Genomic DNA, 18,644 nt, shown 5'->3' on the forward strand with positions numbered 1-18,644 from the left:
ATCGACCTTTTTCGTACGTTAATAGAATGGTATCGATGCCAATGATCTCTGAAGCTCAAACCACACAAAATGTCACGAAAGAATGACAGTTGCACATTGTTGGCATTCGTCCACACAATCTCCACGCGCTTTCTCAACTTGGAGACGGTTGAGAAATGCAATCTCCCACCCACCCCCTCCACCACCGCCCACCTCCGACTCGTCTCACAATGTCCTAGGCCCGAATGTATGAACAGACAGAGATGACGATGATTATATAAATATATATAAGGGGGGGCGGCAGTGGCCCCGGGGGGAGATACCGGAGGTGTTCCTCAGACCGTCTCTATTCGCCGAGTTCACCTCGCGCGCGTGCGCTTCCCTAGCGGACATCGCCTAGCAGCCGGCAACCATGCCCATCGAAGACACGGGGAGCAAGCCGGACTTCTCGGACGAGGAGAAGAAGGCCATTAAGGACTCGTGGAGCGGCGTCTACTCCGAATACGAGTCGGCGAGCTCTGAGATACTCATTAAGTAAGCCCAAACGCTCTCGCACCCTCGGCAAGCGCGGTGCCGTCGGTCTGTTTGTGATGTGCGCTGGAGGAAATCGAGGTGAACTCCACGGTTATTGTTTTTGCTCGCACGCGTCCAGTGCAGGGGCGGGTAAGAACGTTATTACAATACGATCGGAGTGAAAACTATAGGAAAGGTAAGCACATCACTTAATATACAAATTAAACTAAGCATATCTTTTAAAAAAAACTTGCAAAAAAAAAGCTCGCTGACATATATATTCGCATCATTTTAAGAAGCTATCTGGCCACGAATCATAGCTCAAACGAAGTGGCTTATCACGTGGACATTTACAGCGTCCGGAGGATTTTGTTGATTTTTTTGTTGTTGTCGACGTGGATTCTAAATATCGGAGCCGAGTGTCCCCTGGTGGAGTGCGGCGCTCCAGGGGGTGATGGCGGTTCGCGCCGTACACGAGACGGCCGATGGCTTTGGTCGAGGCGCGCAAGAGGGCACACCTCGGATCTGAGAGCGAAACAGGAGGAGGATTACTCCATAACCTTGTGCCTGACGACGCTGCTTGCAATTACCGGCGAAACGTCGTACTCGAATTGTAAATTCCGTGGGTTTGATCTCCGACGCACCGGTGTGCTGTACCAGTAACGAATCGGCACGTTTTGTTAACGCGACAAACCTCTCGCTGATTGGCTGTGTCGGGTGGTGGCGGGTTTAACGACGCACGTACACATTGACGCGATCTAACCGCAAACAACACCGCCTCCATCGTGGAGTGCCTCTCTCGTTGCAATCGCTTTGGCCGCTGCGCCTAAGCCGCGCGCCGCCCCCGCGAACCCCGCGAGGGAAGGCGGCGAATCGCCTGGAACGGCTGAAGCCCTGGAAGGTGTCCGCAGAGAGGCGGCATCCACGGATTGACGAAAGCGATCGCGACTCGGGGGACGAGTGAGCTGCGTGGCTAAATGTTGGGGGGGCGGTGGTGGTGGGGGGGTGGTAGGGGGGTGGTAGGGGGGTGATGATGGGTGGTGGGGGGGTGGTGGGGGGTGGTGGAGGTGGTGGTGAGGGGGTGGGGGGTGGTAGGGGTGGTGGTGAGGAGGTGGGGGGGGGGGTGGTGGGGGTGGTGGGGGGGTGGTGGTGAGGGGGTGGGGGGGTGGGGGGGGGTAGTGGGGATTGTGGTGAGGGGGTGGTGGGGGTGGTGGTGAGGAGGTGGGGGGGTGGTTAGGGGGTGGGGGGGGGTGGTGGAGGGTGGTGGGGGTGGTGGTGAGGGGGTGGTGGGGGGGGTGGGGGGTCGTGGGGGTGGTGGTGAGGGGGTGGTGGTGGTGGTGAGGAGGTGGTGGGGGTGGTGAGGGGGTGGTGAGGGAGTGGTGGTGGGGTGGTGGTGAGGAGGTGGGGGGGGTGGTGCTTTCTGTGACGCGCGACGGACGCATTCGCAGCCGTCGTGGTTGAGTCTTGGGCGAACGAATAATCTCGATTTGTGTGATTGGCGAAGTTGTTGTTGTTGTTGTTGTCAACGCGATGCCGAGACACGCGGAGGCTTTGAGAGCCGGGACAGGCGCGATACACTCCGAGCAATGCGCGGTTTCTGTATACCCAGCTTAGGCTGTTGTGTAATTGCAATGCTTCATCCACGGTAAGACGGTGCTTTAATCTTCCTCTTCTTCTTAGCAGCGGTCATTGGCGTGGTCGTCGAGTTTGCCCTTAATCTGCATCGAGCACGTGCTGCCTTACACAGGGCGATCTTCTTCTCCTGTGCGCGTGGAGAATCGTTGGGGCCGCAACACGTGACTTGCCCCGGGTGGAGTAGGGGGAGCATGGTCATCCGTGGGGCCTCGATGAGTTTCTTCTTCTTCTTCTTGATCTTCTCCTCCTCCTTCTTCTTGACGAACGCACAGCGAGGTGGTTGGGCGAGGCAGCTGCGTCAGGAGTAGCCGAGCGGATCGCCGTGATTGTAACACCGCCGCGGCCTTCGAATCTTTTTGTTTTATAAATTCACGCTGCACCCACCCGTTCTGTTCTCCAGCGCACACTGCCGGTAGATGTTTAAATGTCGCGTTCTTTAACAACGGCTGGTAACCACGTGGAACAACGTGCCATTTGCGAGAGTCCATATGCTGGATCTGGTATGCACGCAGTCAATTCTCGATGCTGCAAATGTGCCGCGATTTCATTCGTTTTGTAGTTCGAATGTCATGCGCTGTGAACCCCGTCACCCGAGTTCGATCCCCCGGTCATGGCTCACATCCGTGGCGAGTGCTACATGATCACTGTTCACCACCGATAACCTTAAATAGAAAACGTGTTCCTTTAGAACTGCGTCATGCCTTCAGTTGGTTGTCCTTCGCCGGCATTTCCCGATGAGCGCGGTTGGCTACGTACGGTGCGAAAGAAGTTCAACAAAGCATAGCTGTAGACACATCGGCAGTGGGTGTCACATTCCGCGTGTGCATCGCCGCCTGAGCGCTTTGCGCTCTCTCTCTCTCTCTCGTCAGGTTCTTCGTGGACAATCCATCCGCGCAGGACTTCTTTCCCAAGTTCAAGGACCTGGACTCGGAGGAGAAGCTCAAGAACTCCACGGCGGTGCGCTGGCACGCCGAGAGGATCATCAACGCCGTCAACGACGTCATCTGGCTCCTGGACGAGCCCGAAAAGAACGCCAAGAATCTGAAGGAGCTGAGCGAGAAGCACGCGGTGCAGCTCAACGTCGATGCCAAGTTCTTCAAGGTGCGTTGAGCAGCAGGCAGTGCTTCGGTTTGGGGAGGGCGATAGGCCCACGCACTCCACGCACATCAAGCACACCAAGCACCTCAAGCACCCCACGCACACCAATCACCCCAAGCACCCCAATCACCCCAAGCACCCCACGCACCCCAAACACCCCAAGCACCCACGCACACCAAGCACCTCAAGCACCCCACGCACACCAAGTACCCCAAGCACCCCAAGCACCCCACGCACCCCAAACACCCCAAGCACCCCACGCACATCAAGCACACCAAGCACCTCAAGCACCCCACGCACCCCAAGCACACCAATCACCCCAAAGCACACCAATAACCCCAATCACCCCACGCACCCCAAGCACACCAATCACCCCAAGCACCCCACGCACATCAAGCACACCAAGCTCCTCAAGCACCCCACGCACCCCAAGCACACCAATCACCCCAAAGCACACCAATCACCCCAATCACCCCAAGCACCCCACGCACACCAAACATCCCAAGCACCCCACGCACATCAAGCACACCAATCACCCCACGCACCCTAATCACCCCACGCACATATTTGTCGAGGTGTAGAATGACGAACAGCCCCGTCGGGTTTGCCGCACGGCCCCGAGCGTTTGACGCAGCTCCGTGGTCGTCACGTGGCCTGGCCGGTCCACGTGGAGCGACGAGACGACGATTTGAAAGCGTCGCAATATGACGCCCAACGACATTTGGCGACTCAAAACGACTCGGATCTGTCCCACAACAGCAGCTGCCCTTACAGTCGGTGCTGACCCGCCGGTGTTGTAGCTTTCGATCCAAGCGTCGGGATGTTCAACCATCGTTGCTCGCACATGTCCTTAGAAAAGTGGCGTTTCTGAGAGCAACTACTTGCTGGAAATTATGTTCAGAATGTCCGCAGGCATTATGACATTCATGCAAAATAATAGAGCACATTGCAGGGCACTGAGAGTTCACAAGCAGAATGTTTATTTATCCTGGTGCAATCCGATGAGCTATGAAGCTCTTTTTCACGGATGTCCAGGAGTTGTACTATTGTAATATACAATGGAATTTGGGCTTATTTTGTGTCTAAATGGCCATGTGCATGACGAGTGAAAAGTTGGCATATACACGCGCTTCGTTTGCTGTGTATATTTGCAGAGGAGATGCGTTCTATGTTGAGGTACGTACTGTAGCTTCCATTGGAAGTCTAAAATGCATTGCTGCGTGCAATTTAAGATAATATTTTTTATTACTTTGTTATTTTACAAAGGTAAACATCGCTAAGAATATAAGGTAAACATCATTAGACCTCCTTTGCCAGCACCAAAATATAATAGGGGTTTTCCCATTTTTTTCTGGCAACAAAACTGAAACCTTTTTAGAAGGAATCATGTGTGCATTAACCACAATACTTGTGGTCAACTACCAGCAAAGGAGGTCTAATGATGTAGATGCTTTACCCCAAGCCCTCATTACTCTGATAGTGCATTGTCTTTGAGCTGTGTGCTCTGGTCTTGCACCAATTGAGACGAGGCTCTAAAGAAAGCCGTCTCTGGTGTGGATCAATCAGTTTCATGGACAATGCATACATTATCAGTGTGTTTTTTTACATCATTAGACCTCCTTTGCCAGTACCAAAATGTAATAATAGAGGTTTTCCCCTTTTTTTGGCGTCATCTGGTCGAGCACCAATTGGGTCGAGGCTCAAAAGAAAGCCGTTCCTTGGTGTGGACCAATCAGTTTCAAGGACAATGCATCATATTATCATAGTATGTTTTTTGTTTGTATTTTGACTGCAGGTATTGTGGTTAATGCAGACATGAATCCTTGTAAAAAGGTTTCAGTTTTGTTGCCAGAAAAAAGGGGAGAACCCCTATTATTACAGTGTGGTATTTTTGCATTTTGACCACAAATATTGTGGTTAATGCAGAGATGATTCATCGTAAAAAGATTTGTTGCAAGAAAAAAGGGGAAAACCCCTCTTATTAAAGGTGAACACGTTTATCAGTTTACACGCATCCTTTCCACGCCTCTGCACTATCGCCTGGTCCATCAACAGGGACTTCACGCCGCCCTTAAACGACTGCCAAGTGCGTGGTTTATTTGAAACCTGGACAATTGTTGTCGATTTTAACGCAGTTCAGCGTGAATGCTGTTGGCATCAGCCCGGGGTATTCGTGACGTCGTTTTTGCTGCACACATCGAGAGCCACTGGGAAGGTCACCGGGGTGGCACGGTGGTAACGCTTCCGCGTCACAGCGAGAAGGGCACAAGCTCGTTTCCGAACACGGCCATGGAGTTTGTGCGTTCTGTGTGCGTGGAGTTTGTACGTTCTGTGTGCGTGGAGTTTGTCGTTCTGTGTGCGTGGAGTGTGTACGTTCTGTGTGCATGGAGTTTGTCGTTCTGTGTGCGTGGAGTTTGTGCGTTCTGTGTGCGTGGAGATTGTGCGTTCTGTGTGCATGGAGTTTGTGCGTTCTGTGTGCGTGGAGATTGTGCGTTCTGTGTGCATGGAGTTTGTGCGTTCTGTGTGCATGGAGTTTGTGCGTTCTGTGTGCGTGGAGTTTGTGCGTTCTGTGTGCGTGGAGTTTGTGCGCTCTGTGTGCGTGGAATTTGTACGTTCTGTGTGCATGGAGTTTGTACGTTCTGTGTGCATGGAGTTTGTACGTTCTGTGTGCGTGGAGTTTGTACGTTCTGTGTGCATGGAGTTTGTACGTTCTGTGTGCGTGTAGTTTGTGCGTTCTGTGTGTATGGAGTTTGTGCGTTCTGTGTGCATGGAGTTTGTGCGTTCTGTGTGCATGGAGTTTGTGCGTTCTGTGTGCGTGAAGTTTGTGCGTTCTGTGTGCGTGGAGTTTGTGCGTTCTGTGTGCATGGAGTTGTACGTTCTGTGTGCATGGAGTTTGTGCGTTCTGTGTGCGTGGAGTTTGTGCGTTCTGTGTGCGTGGAGATTGTGCGTTCTGTGTGCATGGAGTTTGTGCGTTCTGTGTGCATGGAGTTTGTGCGTTCTGTGTGCGTGGAGTTTGTGCGTTCTGTGTGCGTGGAGTTTGTGCGCTCTGTGTGCGTGGAGTTTGTACGTTCTGTGTGCATGGAGTTTGTACGTTCTGTGTGCATGGAGTTTGTACGTTCTGTGTGCATGGAGTTTGTACGTTCTGTGTGCGTGGAGTTTGTGCGTTCTGTGTGCGTGGAGTTTGTGCGTTCTGTGTGCGTGGAGTTTGTGCGTTCTGTGTGCATGGAGTTGCACGTTCTGTGTGCATGGAGTTTGTGCGTTCTGTGCGCGTGGAGTTTGTGCGTTCTGTGTGCGTGGAGTTTGTGCGTTCTGTGTGCATGGAGTTTGTACGTTCTGTGTGCGTGGAGTTTGTGCGTTCTGTGTGCATGGAGTTTGCGCGTTCTGTGTGGGTGGAGTTTGTGCGTTCTGTGTGCGTGGAGTTTGTGCGTTCTGTGTGCGTGGAGTTTGTGTGTTCTGTGTGCATGGAGTTTGTACGTTCTGTGTGCGTGGAATTTGTGCGTTCTGTGTGCGTGGAGTTTGTGCGTTCTGTGTGCATGGAGTTTGTGCGTTCTGTGTGTATGGAGTTTGTGCGTTCTGTGTGTATGGAGTTTGTGCGTTCTGTGTGCATGGAGTTTGTGCTTTCTGTGTGCATGGAGTTTGTGCGTTCTGTGTGCGTGGAGTTTGTGCATTCTGTGTGAGTGGAGTTTGTGCGTTCTGTGTGCGTGGAGTTTGTGCGTTCTGTGTGCGTGGAGTTTGTGCGTTCTGTGTGCGTGGAGTTTGTGCGTTCTGTGTGCGTGGAGTTTGTGCGTTCTGTGTGCGTGGAGTTTGTGCGTTCTGTGTACATGGAGTTTGTGCGTTCTGTGTGCATGGAGTTTGTGCGTTCTGTGTGCGTGGAGTTTGTGCGTCCTGTGTGCGTGGAGTTTGTGCGTTCTTTGTGCATGGAGTTTGCGCGTTCTGTGTGCATGGAGTTTGTGCGTTCTGTGTACATGGAGTTTGTGCGTTCTGTGTACATGGAGTTTGTGCGTTCTGTGTGCATGGAGTTTGTGCGTTCTGTGTGCGTGAAGTTTGTGCGTTCTGTGTGCGTGGAGTTTGTCGTTCTGTGTGCGTGGAGTTTGTGCATTCTGTGTGAGTGGAGTTTGTACGTTCTGTGTGCATGGAGTTTGTGCATTCTGTGTGAGTGGAGTTTGTACGTTCTGTGTGCATGGAGTTGTACGTTCTGTGTGCGTGGAGTTTGTACGTTCTGTGTGCGTGGAGTTTGTGCATTCTGTGTGAGTGGAGTTTGTGCGTTCTGTGTGCGTGGAGTTTGTGCGTTCTGTGTGCGTGGAGTTTGTACGTTCAGTGTGCATGGAGTTTGTACGTTCTGTGTGCGTGGAGTTTGTACGTTCTGTGTGCACGGAGTTTGTGCGTTCAGTGCGCATGGAATTTGTGCGTTCAGTGCGCATGGAGTTTGTGCGTCCTGTGTGCGTGGAGTTTGTACGTTCTGTGTGCGTGGAGTTTGTGCGTTCAGTGTGCATGGAGTTTGTGCGTTCAGTGCGCATGGAGTTTGTGCGTTCTCCCCCCTGATATTATAAGTTGCAAACTAAGCTTGCAACTTATAATCTCGGTTGTCACTTGGAAGAAAAAAAAGTTGTACCCACAAAATACGCACATACCAATCATCCCCCTCCTACCGGCAGACCGATGTCTGTGACCTTGCTATCGGTGAGTTATGAAGCTCATTATTTTTTACAGATCTCCAGTAGGTTCACAAAATGTATATAACTCTCTGGAACTCCTCTCGAGTGCAGAACCCTTCTGCCAGGCGTGGCGTGAGCGAGTAATTGCAGAGCTGCGCCTTTATCTCTCTTTTAAAGACCCTAAACTTAACATTTCCTTGCGTGTGTTTTTTTTTAATTCCAGGTCCTGGCTGAGCTGATCCTGGACAAGGTGGCAGAGAAGAGCGGCGACTCCTTCTCGGACAGCGCTCGCTCTGCGTGGGAGAAGCTGCTGACCTACATCTGCATCAGCCTCAAAGTCGCCTACTAAAAATACATGTCGCTTTTCAAATAAAATGCAAGTCAAATTCCTGCTCAAACGAGCAGCAGATAACCACACAACACCCACGTACATGCTACGTGCAAAATCTTGGAATGTTGGTGCTTAAATTACAGAAATAAAGATGCATTCGAGGTTTTAAAATAGACGATGATTTATAATTATTTCAAACCCATCCCCCCCCCCCTTTTTAAATTCAGATAGATGTCCAAATATTGACGTGAAATAAATGGCAGTTAATGAGTTGGCATCAGAGCGCATAGTGAGCTCCACGCTCCCACCGTCGAAAAGATTACGTCTTGTTCATTCAATCACCGGTCCTAATAAAATTACGTTTTAAGATAAAAGCGTGGTCACTGCAGGGTTGTTCGTCACAATTAGGCTTGCATGAGTCACGTTATATAATTTTGCTTGTGGAGGAATTTGTGACTATTTAGTAAACTACAAGAGCTGTCCTATGAAATGCATCCTTGGCGTAGCTCTATGCAAAATGAGTGGCAAGCCCGTTGGGATTGAAGTAATCAATGATGTAATTTAGATTTGAAGTCGTCGTGACTGCAGGGATCCATACCAAAGAGCAATGACTGCAGGGATCCATACCAAAGAGTAATGATTTAATTACCACTTTGAGGGCTCACATGTAACCTGTCACCCTCCCGTCCGCATCACACGAGACCCCCCCCGCACCCCTCCCTCCCTACTGGACATCCGTGAGCCTACCGAACATCTGTAACAAAAAAAGAGCTTCATAGCTCATCGGATTTCTCCAGGTTGAATAAAGATTCAGATTTTTCTCCCAAACCGCGCGCGTCTATCTGTTGTACGATTTTAAATCTGGATTAGCATCACGCGCCACGTTATTGTAAATAACAGAGCGGATAAGCAGGCCCCGGGAGGCGATAAAAGCCGAATAATCCAATCAAAGGTACGACTGGTTTCCCGTAATTTCGATCTCGTTTTTTCCATAAACTGCACACCACAATCCTGACGACGGCTCCTCGCTCATTGACACTGGTGCAGCAGCAGCAGCAGTCGAGAGAGAGAGAGAGTCCTCACGACACGTATGTAAAAGGAGTTTTCCAGGCGGATGAGTCCCGTCGACTCGGGAGCTCCTAAAACCAAACCACTCTCGAGTTGCCGTCAACACTTGGACATGTAGGGGACCGCAGAGCTCTGGAAACTGTTGGTGCCACTCGTCTGTCGTTCCTCCTCGCACCTCTTAGTCACTCTCTCTCGCCGAGAGTCAGTGACTCATGTGCAGTGACCATAATTATTTTCATTAATCAACAGGAACACGATTATTATCATTAATCAATTAGAAAATGTACAAAAATGGTGGCTAGTATTGTTCATAAACGTTAGACACGAAAAAATTCCGTTCGCCACTACGTGGCGGTGACGTTCCCACGACGTTCGTGCCAGATTAGGTGCATTTTAAGACCACGTGAAGTGTTGTAGGCTCCCTGGCGTTGGTCACGAGACTGACCCAGGTGACAATGGTTGACTGCCTTTTATCCGCCCGGAGCTCCAGTCGTTGTTGTGAGCGTCGCTCCTATGCCCTCCGCAGTTGTTGGAGGGCGACTCCCTCCAACTGCCCAGTAGCGGTGTCCTTCAGAGGCCGATCTTAACACCGCTAGTACCCTACATCGGAAAATCAAATCATCTCCACCTCCTCTTGTACCACATCAGCTCCATCTCTTTTTTAGCTACGTGGCCCAGCCAACACATCCTCGCCTGCTAGAGGAGATCACCTGTGGAATTGTGTCTGGATCTTTCACACACTTCATTCTTGTCCAACCCAGGATGGATCATGGGCAAGCCAGCCTGAATATTACGAAACGGTGCAGATGTTCAGATGTTCCTTTCAAGGGGTCCACGTTTTGCAAGCATCGAGGAGGTCCACGACTTGCAAGCATCGAGAAGGGAGGGCATCAGTCCCGGATTAAGCTAGTGCGGGGCCTGTAGTATATAATTTAAAGTGGCTTTAAATAAAGTAAAAAAAACACGTAAATATTAAAACACAAATTTTTTACTCGCATAGTAAAGTAATTGTTTTTTGCATTTGCTATACAGCCAGATAATACGGCAAATCGCTAACCTTAAACACCCAGTCGCCCATAAAAGTTGAAGGCAGTGTAGTACTATAGTAATAGAGCAAGTGCAGAATCACAGAACCTGAATTGATAGCTTGAAAGCATTTAGCGCGGGGCCCTTGGAAGTGCGGGGTCCGTAGCTACTACAATATGTAGTTATAACCTATGTAGCTACTACATGTGTTGCTACTACATATGTAGCTACTACATGTGTAGCTACTACATGTGTAGCTACTACAATATGTAGCTACTACATATGTAGCTACTACATGTGTAGCTACTTTTGCTACTGGGATATTCCGACACTGGAGGGCATAGCTGTGGCTGAGAAAACACCTGACACTTCATATGGAGCAATAGGCCGTATTGCATGTGGATAGGAGCACAGTGAGGCCGCATCGGACAGACGCCTGAGCTGTGATACTCATCAGAGTCGCGTGATGAAGTTGCACCCAACTGCTCCGATGACTGTTCAGATTAGGAAAAAAAAAATTAGAGACATAATCGTCGACATTTCAGGCAATAGCAGATGTGCTATGAAGAAGGGCCATTTCCCGAAACGTTTATATATCCTCGGTTTTATTGAAAGGCAGTGATATTGACGAGTGTGTTGAGTTCGTGTTGGTAACTATGCCTGTGCATCACCAGACACTGCACTCGGTGAGATGGGCAAACAGGAAAGTTTCACTCTTTGGTTCTTTCAGTAAAGTAACGTAGAAATAAAATGTTGTTCTACCTGACGACGGCTGCTTGTGTTGCAATCGAAACGTCGTATTTTATTATTGTATTTATTTTCTTTCCACGTGACTTTACCGCAAGAACCAATTCCTGCAGTCACGAAAGCTTCAAATCAGGAAAGTTTGAGCCCAGCAAAAGATGAGACGCCTCGAATCGACGGACTCCGGATTGGTTCGAGACTTTAATTGTGAAATCAGTGGCATTGAAGACGAAGAGCGCGAATAGGGTTGCCAACATCAGCACAGGGGAGATCAAGATGACTGCGCGTGGTTCCGGCCACACCATTCACTCATATGCCGTGCTGGGCTGACTAGGCACTCACGTAATATTGCCCCGAGAGTCGTCTGCGTGCGTGTGTGTTTGTCTTTGTGTGTGTGTGTTAAGTGCACCTGGCCTGGCACTAAAAGCCGTGGTGACGTCGCAGCCACTTAGTGGCGAATAGCGGCTGTTGTCATTGTTGTTGTGTTAGGGCGCATCAAGCGCTAAATTGACTATTTTCGAATATGCAAATCGTTTTTTATGCACTGACAGCCCCCATCAGCTTGCGTACCGCTTGTGAACTTCCGAGGACGAACGCATCTTGGACGGCGTTGTAGAATCCATGGGAACGCATGGGTTTTCTACCCTGTTCATCTCCTAGAGCAGGGCGTGTGCGTAAGGTGTAACCCTTTTAATATGCAAATTTGAGCTCAATGCAAATTAGACTGAGAAATTTTGCCCACGAAGCTTTGACGTCAACCGTGAAGTCTTTTCCAGAAGTCTCCTCCAGGTACGCCAGGATGATGAGAGATATCTCCTGTGAAGCGAGAGAGACAGGGGAGGGAGGCAGAGGCGCCTACAGGCCCTGAAGAATCACAGCCCACGGATGGGGCCGTCGGTGCAATGGACGCTCATGGGCGAGATAACCACATACAGCACAACGTGACTTCTTTCGTGCGAAATTCCAGACCTCGGGTGCCGAGGCCAGTTTCCACATTCGCTCAGGATGACTGCTATAGGCGTGGACGATGCGAGCAAATAACGTAGCTGTGGCGTCACCTGAAACGAACTGGAATGATTTGGTAACGCACCCTATCGCAGCACGTATCGTATGGCGCGCATGCGTGCCGTGGCGGATAGCAGCGCTGCGCCACGAACCCGGCGACCCGAGTTCGGTCCCCGCTCACGGTTCGATGCCACGGTGACGATGATCTGAACCGGTCCTGTGCCTCCCCAGGTGCTCAGCCTGGTGCGGTGTGTAAAATCATCGCCGCTGGTGAGACAAAGGCGGTTTGGGCGCGGTTGCTGGCCACTCACCTCCTTCGTGTGCCGTGCCGGCCTTCATAGGTGCTCGCTAACAGCACTTGCCCCAACATCTCTGCTAAGTCTGCACGGGGGATCTTTGTGTTTGTGCCACATTGTATACGGACTCGTTAAGACGCACCAGTAAACGTGAGTGCGTGAATGAAAGGGTGCTGGGTACTGTGCTCGTAAAACGATTGGCGACTGCCCTGATGGCCCGGCCCTAAGGCCTGGCCTCAATCAATCAACACAGACATGCGTGAACATACATACATGAACATATATCGCACAGCTACTCTTTCTACATTATGTCAAATCCATCAGCATTTTCCTCAAGAAGTACACAAAAATAACAAGAATGCAGTGATTTCATTCCACATAGCGGCATTCGTGCTAATTGCATCCCACAACGTTGTACATTTTATATATAAATACATTTCAGCAAATGTGATCGACCGACAGCAGCAGCAGCAGCGATGCAGAGAGAGTCAACTGTGGACCGGTTTCATTCTCGTTGGGACTCATCAGCACGGCAGAGTCACCAGGGCTGACAATAAAAAAAGTCTGCCTCAGCAAAGCGCAGTCGTGGAAGTCCCCGCGTGCACCGCTGTGCATCGCCTCGTTGGGCCCCTGCGATTGAGGTCCTCCTGGAGCGGGGGTGGGGGGGCGGGTGGATGGGTGGGGGGTGGAGGGGGGCAGGTGATGGGGTGGATGGGTGGGGAGGGTAGGTGGGGGGGTGGATGGGTGGGGAGGGCAGGTGGGGTGGTGGATGGGTGGGGAGGGTAGGTGGGGTGGTGGATGGGTGGTGGGGGGTAGGTGGGTGGATGGGCACGTGTGTGGGGGAGTGGATGGGTGGGGGGTGGAGGGGGGTAGGTGGGGGGGTGGATGGGTGGTGGGGGGGGCGTGTGTAGGGGGGGGGGTGGCACCTTAAAGAACTGCGGCTCTACGTTGAACTCCGTGGCGTGCCTCTGGCTCAGCTGCCTCAGGCGCAGCCTCTGCATGGCCGGTACGTCCAGCTCCTCGACGGCGTCGTTGATGGCGTTGATGATCCTCTCGCCGTGCCAGCGCAGCGCCGGGGACTTCCTCATGCTCTCCGTCGTGCGCAGCTCGCGGAACTTGGGGAAGAACTCCTTGACGCCCGGGTGACTCACAAACAGCCTGGGCCATCGGGCAGAGGGACCGGCGGCGCTTCGTCCATCAGACACACGCGACTCCCGAAGTGTTGCTGCTTGCCTGCTGTTTGTTGTTGTAACGTTCTGACCCCCGTGCCCCTAATGGACACCTGTGGGGGTAAAAAAAAGAGCTTCATAGCTCATCGGATTCCTCGCGCAGTGTAAATAAATAAATAAATACTCTGATTCTGACATTGTGTGGCGAAGCTGCTGGTGCACTGGCTTTTCACGTGATTTCGTTGAAACCACAAATTTAATGCGATGCGTTTTTGTTGTTGTTGTGCAGTTGTCAGCAGAGACTATCAACTGGCTACACGTGCTGCGTGCCACCAGCCATCCGGCCACCTGCGTCTGAATTCGTGTCGTGATGACTTTGTCCGAACACGCATAATTCGATACACAGCGTGTTAAAAACAGCAAACCATAGCAAACGCTATTACAGCATGCATTTTCAAGTGAGTGCATATTTGAACGTACAGCCCTCCAACATAACCATACCCCGGATTTTAATAGAAGCCGTGTGTATACATTGCATCGCAATCTTAACTCACATTACAATGCGCACTGATGGTCAACGCGTGGAGAGGGTAACGCTAGACACAGCAAGCCGACCATGTAGGAGTCGACTGCTGTCACAGTTGCTAAGTGCAGGCGCGTGCCGTGCGGCTCCGGGCCAGGCAACCAGCGAGCTCAATTCTCGCCTTTTGAGGTTTCGTAATTGTAGGTGACACGGATCGTGTCGCAACTTAATTGGAGTACAACGGCAAGCGGAGGCGGTGTTGCGACGTGCGGTGCATCGGTGGTAGCAGCTGGGCCGTCTCCCAGACCCTGCTGCCAGAGGGAAGGCTGCGATGACATTTCAATACGTGGGGCTTTCGCGACCCAACGTCATCCACAGTGGACACCGTTGACTGGAAAAACCCTTGGGTGGCGCTCACCGCTTACCGGAAAACTGGAGCCACACGGCAAGCATCGGAAACGCAACGCGGTGTCACCGGTGCAGTCCAGACTCTCCCCACCCCCCCCCCCCCCCCCCGTGTCTGCAGGCAACAGCGTTGGCAGGCGAGAGACAGAGAGAGACACACACGGCACGCACGTACCTCGAGAGAATGGCAACGCCTGCGTCCTCGTACTTTTCGTAAACGTTCTTCCATATCGTACGAATCGCCGCCTTCTCGTCGCTGGAAAAGTCGCTCACTTGGCCCGAGTCTTGAATGGACATGGTAGCGGCGGCGGAGGAGGAGGAGGAGGAGAGAGACGCTGGGGGTGACGGAGGAGACAGAGGAGGTGGCGGCGGTCGGTCAGTTGTTGTTGTTGAGGATCGGGAGAGATGTTGTGTCGCTCATGGGGCCACGGCTTGCAGAAGATTTGACGACTGCGAGCATCACGCGCGCGCACCAACCACCGCAGCACTTCTTGCCAAATCGCCCTCCGAGATTTTGCAATGAGCGTGGTTCCTTTGCCGCCGAGAGAGATTGAGTCCCACTGATCATATCTGGATTCAAGTTAACGACGTCCAGTTCGCTTAGATGGCGGTATCCGTTGTGTCTAAAGTAACACGAAAACACGTACGGATGGCACCGTCTCCCACTCAATGCTAATGTGGTTGCGAGCATATTTCCGTCAATGGAGACTCCGACCAAATCCATCGAAATCAACCAATAATCAATCGCTTTCCATCGAAACAGTCGTGCAGTAGACGCCACCCTTGAAGCCTCTTCCCGTGGTAGCCCAGTTCGCTGTGACCCCGCTCATGGAGATCTAGGGGGGTTGATCGTGGACAGAAGATTGACCTTCAAGCCCAACATTCAAAACAGATCGGTGAACAGACCAGATCGAGAGTCGCCCTGCTCGAGAAACTTGCAGGAATGACCTGGGGCACCCCAGCTGACCTGCGCACTGCCGCGCTCTCACCGATCTACGAAGTGGCAAGAGTCGCTCCAGCCCGCTCATGGAGCTCGTACACAAAACTGATTTGATGCAACAATCCAGTAACCCGATGCGCATCATAACCAGAACACTGAAACCGACATCAATCCCCTGGCTCCCTGTGAACATTTCGTCAACAAATATCCGCAGAGACATGCACGCACGGCACGAACGTTTACAGTGGTTGTTTTTTTGCCAATGGGCGGATCAGAACATCGACAAACAAAACCTCAATAAGGTACCTCGCCGCCGTCTCCGCTCTCTCTCTCTCCCAGGATGGCGCTGCCGTCACCATCCTAGAATCTCGCCCAGATCTGGGGAAAATGCGAGCGAACAGAGTGGAACAACGCAGACGTCCAGAATAAACACCTCAGTCGAGACCCGAACATCGCAACCTCCTGGCTTTGACATTCCTCGCAGATACCGGTTTGACCATCAAGCACATCACAACATCGACAGATCTATGCGTGCGTCTCCTTCATGAATGGGAAGATTAAAGGCACGTCACAGGAGTGCGATTGTGGAACATGCAACCCAAACTATGGACCATTGCGCAAAACATTGCAGCGTGCACCCCTTCAACGGAGGAATAACACAACTAGAGGCTAGCGGACTTCAACGTTGGCATCTAGTTCCTGAACACGTTGCCACACACAAGAAGCGCCCTCGAGAGATGGCGAGCCTGCTGAGATTAAAGATATGCGAAGACCCGTATAGAGAATCACGACTGCCCAGGTCTGTGCTCCTTTGGCAGACACGTGTAGTGGTCCACGTAGACTATACAGCTCTCCGTCCATTCTGATAAGGGAGTATGAAGAGGCAGCATTTTGAACTGCCGTGCTTGAAATGGTGGCAACATATTGCGAGTGTAATTTCCCTCTGGTGAAGCCGAGAATCTCGAGTGATCTGCAACGGCACAGAGCGGAAACATTCGAACCAATCTCCATACCTGTCAACCCCTTATCAGTGCCCTACCTTGTTACAGAACAATTCAGACCTCATTGGTCACCCCTGTGCCCCTTATAAATCTCAACGTTCATCCTACAAAGTCCCATCACAAGGGAGTAAACAGACAAACAGACAAATGTTTTGTTGTTAGCCCGTATTGAAACGGCTGTAGGCCGTATTGACCTGAAAACTCAATTTCCCTGACCAAGAATACGGGGTAAACCGTACGGGTTGACAGCTGTGAATCTCACAGCCGAGATGCCGGCAAACTCGCGGCTCGCTCTCACATCTCGATGCGTCGCTAAACGCCACGGCGAGCACGTGGCGGATTATCGGCACGCAGCACGTCAGATAACATCCTCATACGAGCACACGTAAGAGTCAGTGACGTGCGGTGAGGTCAATGGCTGGGGAAGCACTGGCTAGTGTCAGAGCCAGATTCAGACACTGAGGGGGGCGTGGCCTCACGGAGGGGGGCGTCTCCTCACTGAGGGGGGCGTGTTAGACACGTTATCCTCAGGGAGGCAGATGTGATCGCTGCCTCCCCTGGTGCTTTTTCATTGCAGTTTCATGACGAGACCAGCGAGCCTAAATATCTTTATACACACACGTGAAATAAGTTACCTGGAATGTGGAAGGCGAGGACATGAAATGAAGGGGTCCACAAACATTACATTGGTGACATACTGAGATAGTAACAGGCACGCGCTTATTGTCCGCGCTCCATCCAGTTACTGAGGGGTTGCGCAATCAGAGGGGAGGCTGAGCGCGTCGCTGCCTCACCTCTCGTCCCTTTCTGTATTTGCAGCGGAGCTCCGCAAATTTGGCGATTTTGGCTCTAAAAATGATTGGAATCGCACAGAAATGACATTTATAACACAGATCAGTGGAAAAATCTTAATATTCATTTTATTTTATTTCGTAACAGCTATTTTCATTGGAGTATGACAGGTGAGGCTCTGCCTCCCCTGCCTCCCCTGTGATCACATCCTAGCCCAATCTTGCGTCTAAGCAAAATGGTCTTTGAAACGTTTGATACCTTGATGGACACCCTGTATGTTGTTGATCATAACTCGCACAGCAGTTCATATGCCGAGTCTGTCTGTGAATGAACGAGACCTTCCTTCCGATATTAGGAAGCCACTGGAGCTATGCACGTTTGAATCTAGATTGAAAAGTATTTTTTCGTGTGTTTAGTTTGTTGTCCTATTCCCCCGCACCCCAGTTTAGCGCGGTTGGCGACGTACGGTGCGAAAAAAGTTCAACATACATACATCTACAGGCAGAGGAAGCTGGACCCTGCAATGGGCTGTGAGGTGCTGGAGTTGAGGACGCTGCTCCATTCTGTCATAGGCTCCCGAACTCCACAGTCCTCTGGCCTCGTTCCAGCTCCATCTGTGCGTGTTGGCCAGTGTGAGCCTGCAACCGTGTGGGCTGTTTAAACGGCAAGCGGCAACATTGTCGCGAGTTCGCCCGGCTGGTAAACAACGGGAGGGGTGGACCAGATCGGAGCAAATGGGACTGGAGTTTGCCAATGTGTACACTCATGATCGGCAGGTCACGTGTGGTGGAGTACAATGTGGGCCCTCCAAACTCTTCCACAACCTCTGTCCGGCGTGGAAGAGCAGGCCAACATACCCTCGAGAGGAACTTCACACAGCGGCCTCTAGTGGATGTCCCTTCCACCAGCAGTGGCGTGAGCCCGCAATTGCAGGGCTGCGCCATTAGCTGCATTAACACGGAACCGCCACCACACCTAAGCCGCTGTCCATGGTGGTGAGGCTTGCGACCCTTTTATAAACAACAGGTCGAACGGTGCTGTATAATATTGTATCAACACCATAGGAGAACTGACACAACACAACGCTTGAAGGAAGTCCGCAGTACTCGTGCGGACTGTTGTGGTGTTTGCACACAAACTCGTGTCGCTGCGCTGACGCTTTCGCGCGTTCAATTGCGCGACGCGGTCGGACCCGATCTCGATTGAGCAACCGCTGGGGCCCGTGACCAATTTCGCAACAACACCGCGCGCTGCGCGCTGGAGCTCAGCGAATGAGTTGCGCAAACTCCTACAGGGGCATGTGTGGACATCGAGCCCTCTGAGGTTCCTGACCAACAGAGGGCTGCTGTCGGCCCGTGGTTGGTCCCAAAGAGGGGGGGGGGGGGGGGGTGGGTCGCGTGCTCGAGGGCGCCGGGGTCTGTCCGAGCGTCGGGCTGCGAACTCGCCGCGTTGCAGCTACCAGCT

The 18,644-nt window shown here is 51.8% G+C and overlaps 2 protein-coding genes across 3 annotated transcripts; one reads left to right on the forward strand and one right to left on the reverse strand.

Annotated features, from left to right (window-relative positions):
• The first annotated feature begins 246 nt into the window (after positions 1-246).
• On the forward strand, positions 247-9,039 carry LOC116951444 (globin-2-like). Its single transcript, XM_032970061.2, has 3 exons — positions 247-513; positions 2,997-3,228; positions 8,104-9,039. Exons 1-3 carry the CDS (start codon positions 392-394, stop codon positions 8,227-8,229), a joined length of 480 nt encoding a protein of 159 aa, XP_032825952.1. The 5' UTR covers positions 247-391; the 3' UTR covers positions 8,230-9,039.
• Positions 9,040-10,893: 1,854 nt separating this feature from the next.
• LOC116951552 (globin-5-like) lies at positions 10,894-16,012 on the reverse strand. 2 transcript variants are annotated; one of them, XM_076073687.1, is made up of 3 exons: positions 14,623-15,419; positions 13,277-13,508; positions 10,894-11,865 (listed from the first exon to the last, which is right to left on the reverse strand). In XM_076073687.1, the coding sequence occupies exons 1-3, from the start codon at positions 14,742-14,744 to the stop codon at positions 11,740-11,742; spliced, it is 480 nt and encodes a 159-aa protein (XP_075929802.1). In that variant the 5' UTR covers positions 14,745-15,419; the 3' UTR covers positions 10,894-11,739. The 2 variants fall into 2 exon arrangements, with proteins under 2 accessions (XP_075929802.1, XP_075929803.1); XM_076073688.1 differs by lacking the exon at positions 10,894-11,865 and adding an exon at positions 11,872-12,997 and having other exon boundaries at positions 14,623-16,012.
• Between the last annotated feature and the right edge of the window lie 2,632 nt (positions 16,013-18,644).

This window comes from Petromyzon marinus, chromosome 43 (assembly GCF_048934315.1).
Source record: "Petromyzon marinus isolate PM22_M1 ecotype Great Lakes invasive population chromosome 43, UKy_Petmar_22M1.pri1.0, whole genome shotgun sequence".
NCBI lineage: Eukaryota > Metazoa > Chordata > Hyperoartia > Petromyzontiformes > Petromyzontidae > Petromyzon > Petromyzon marinus.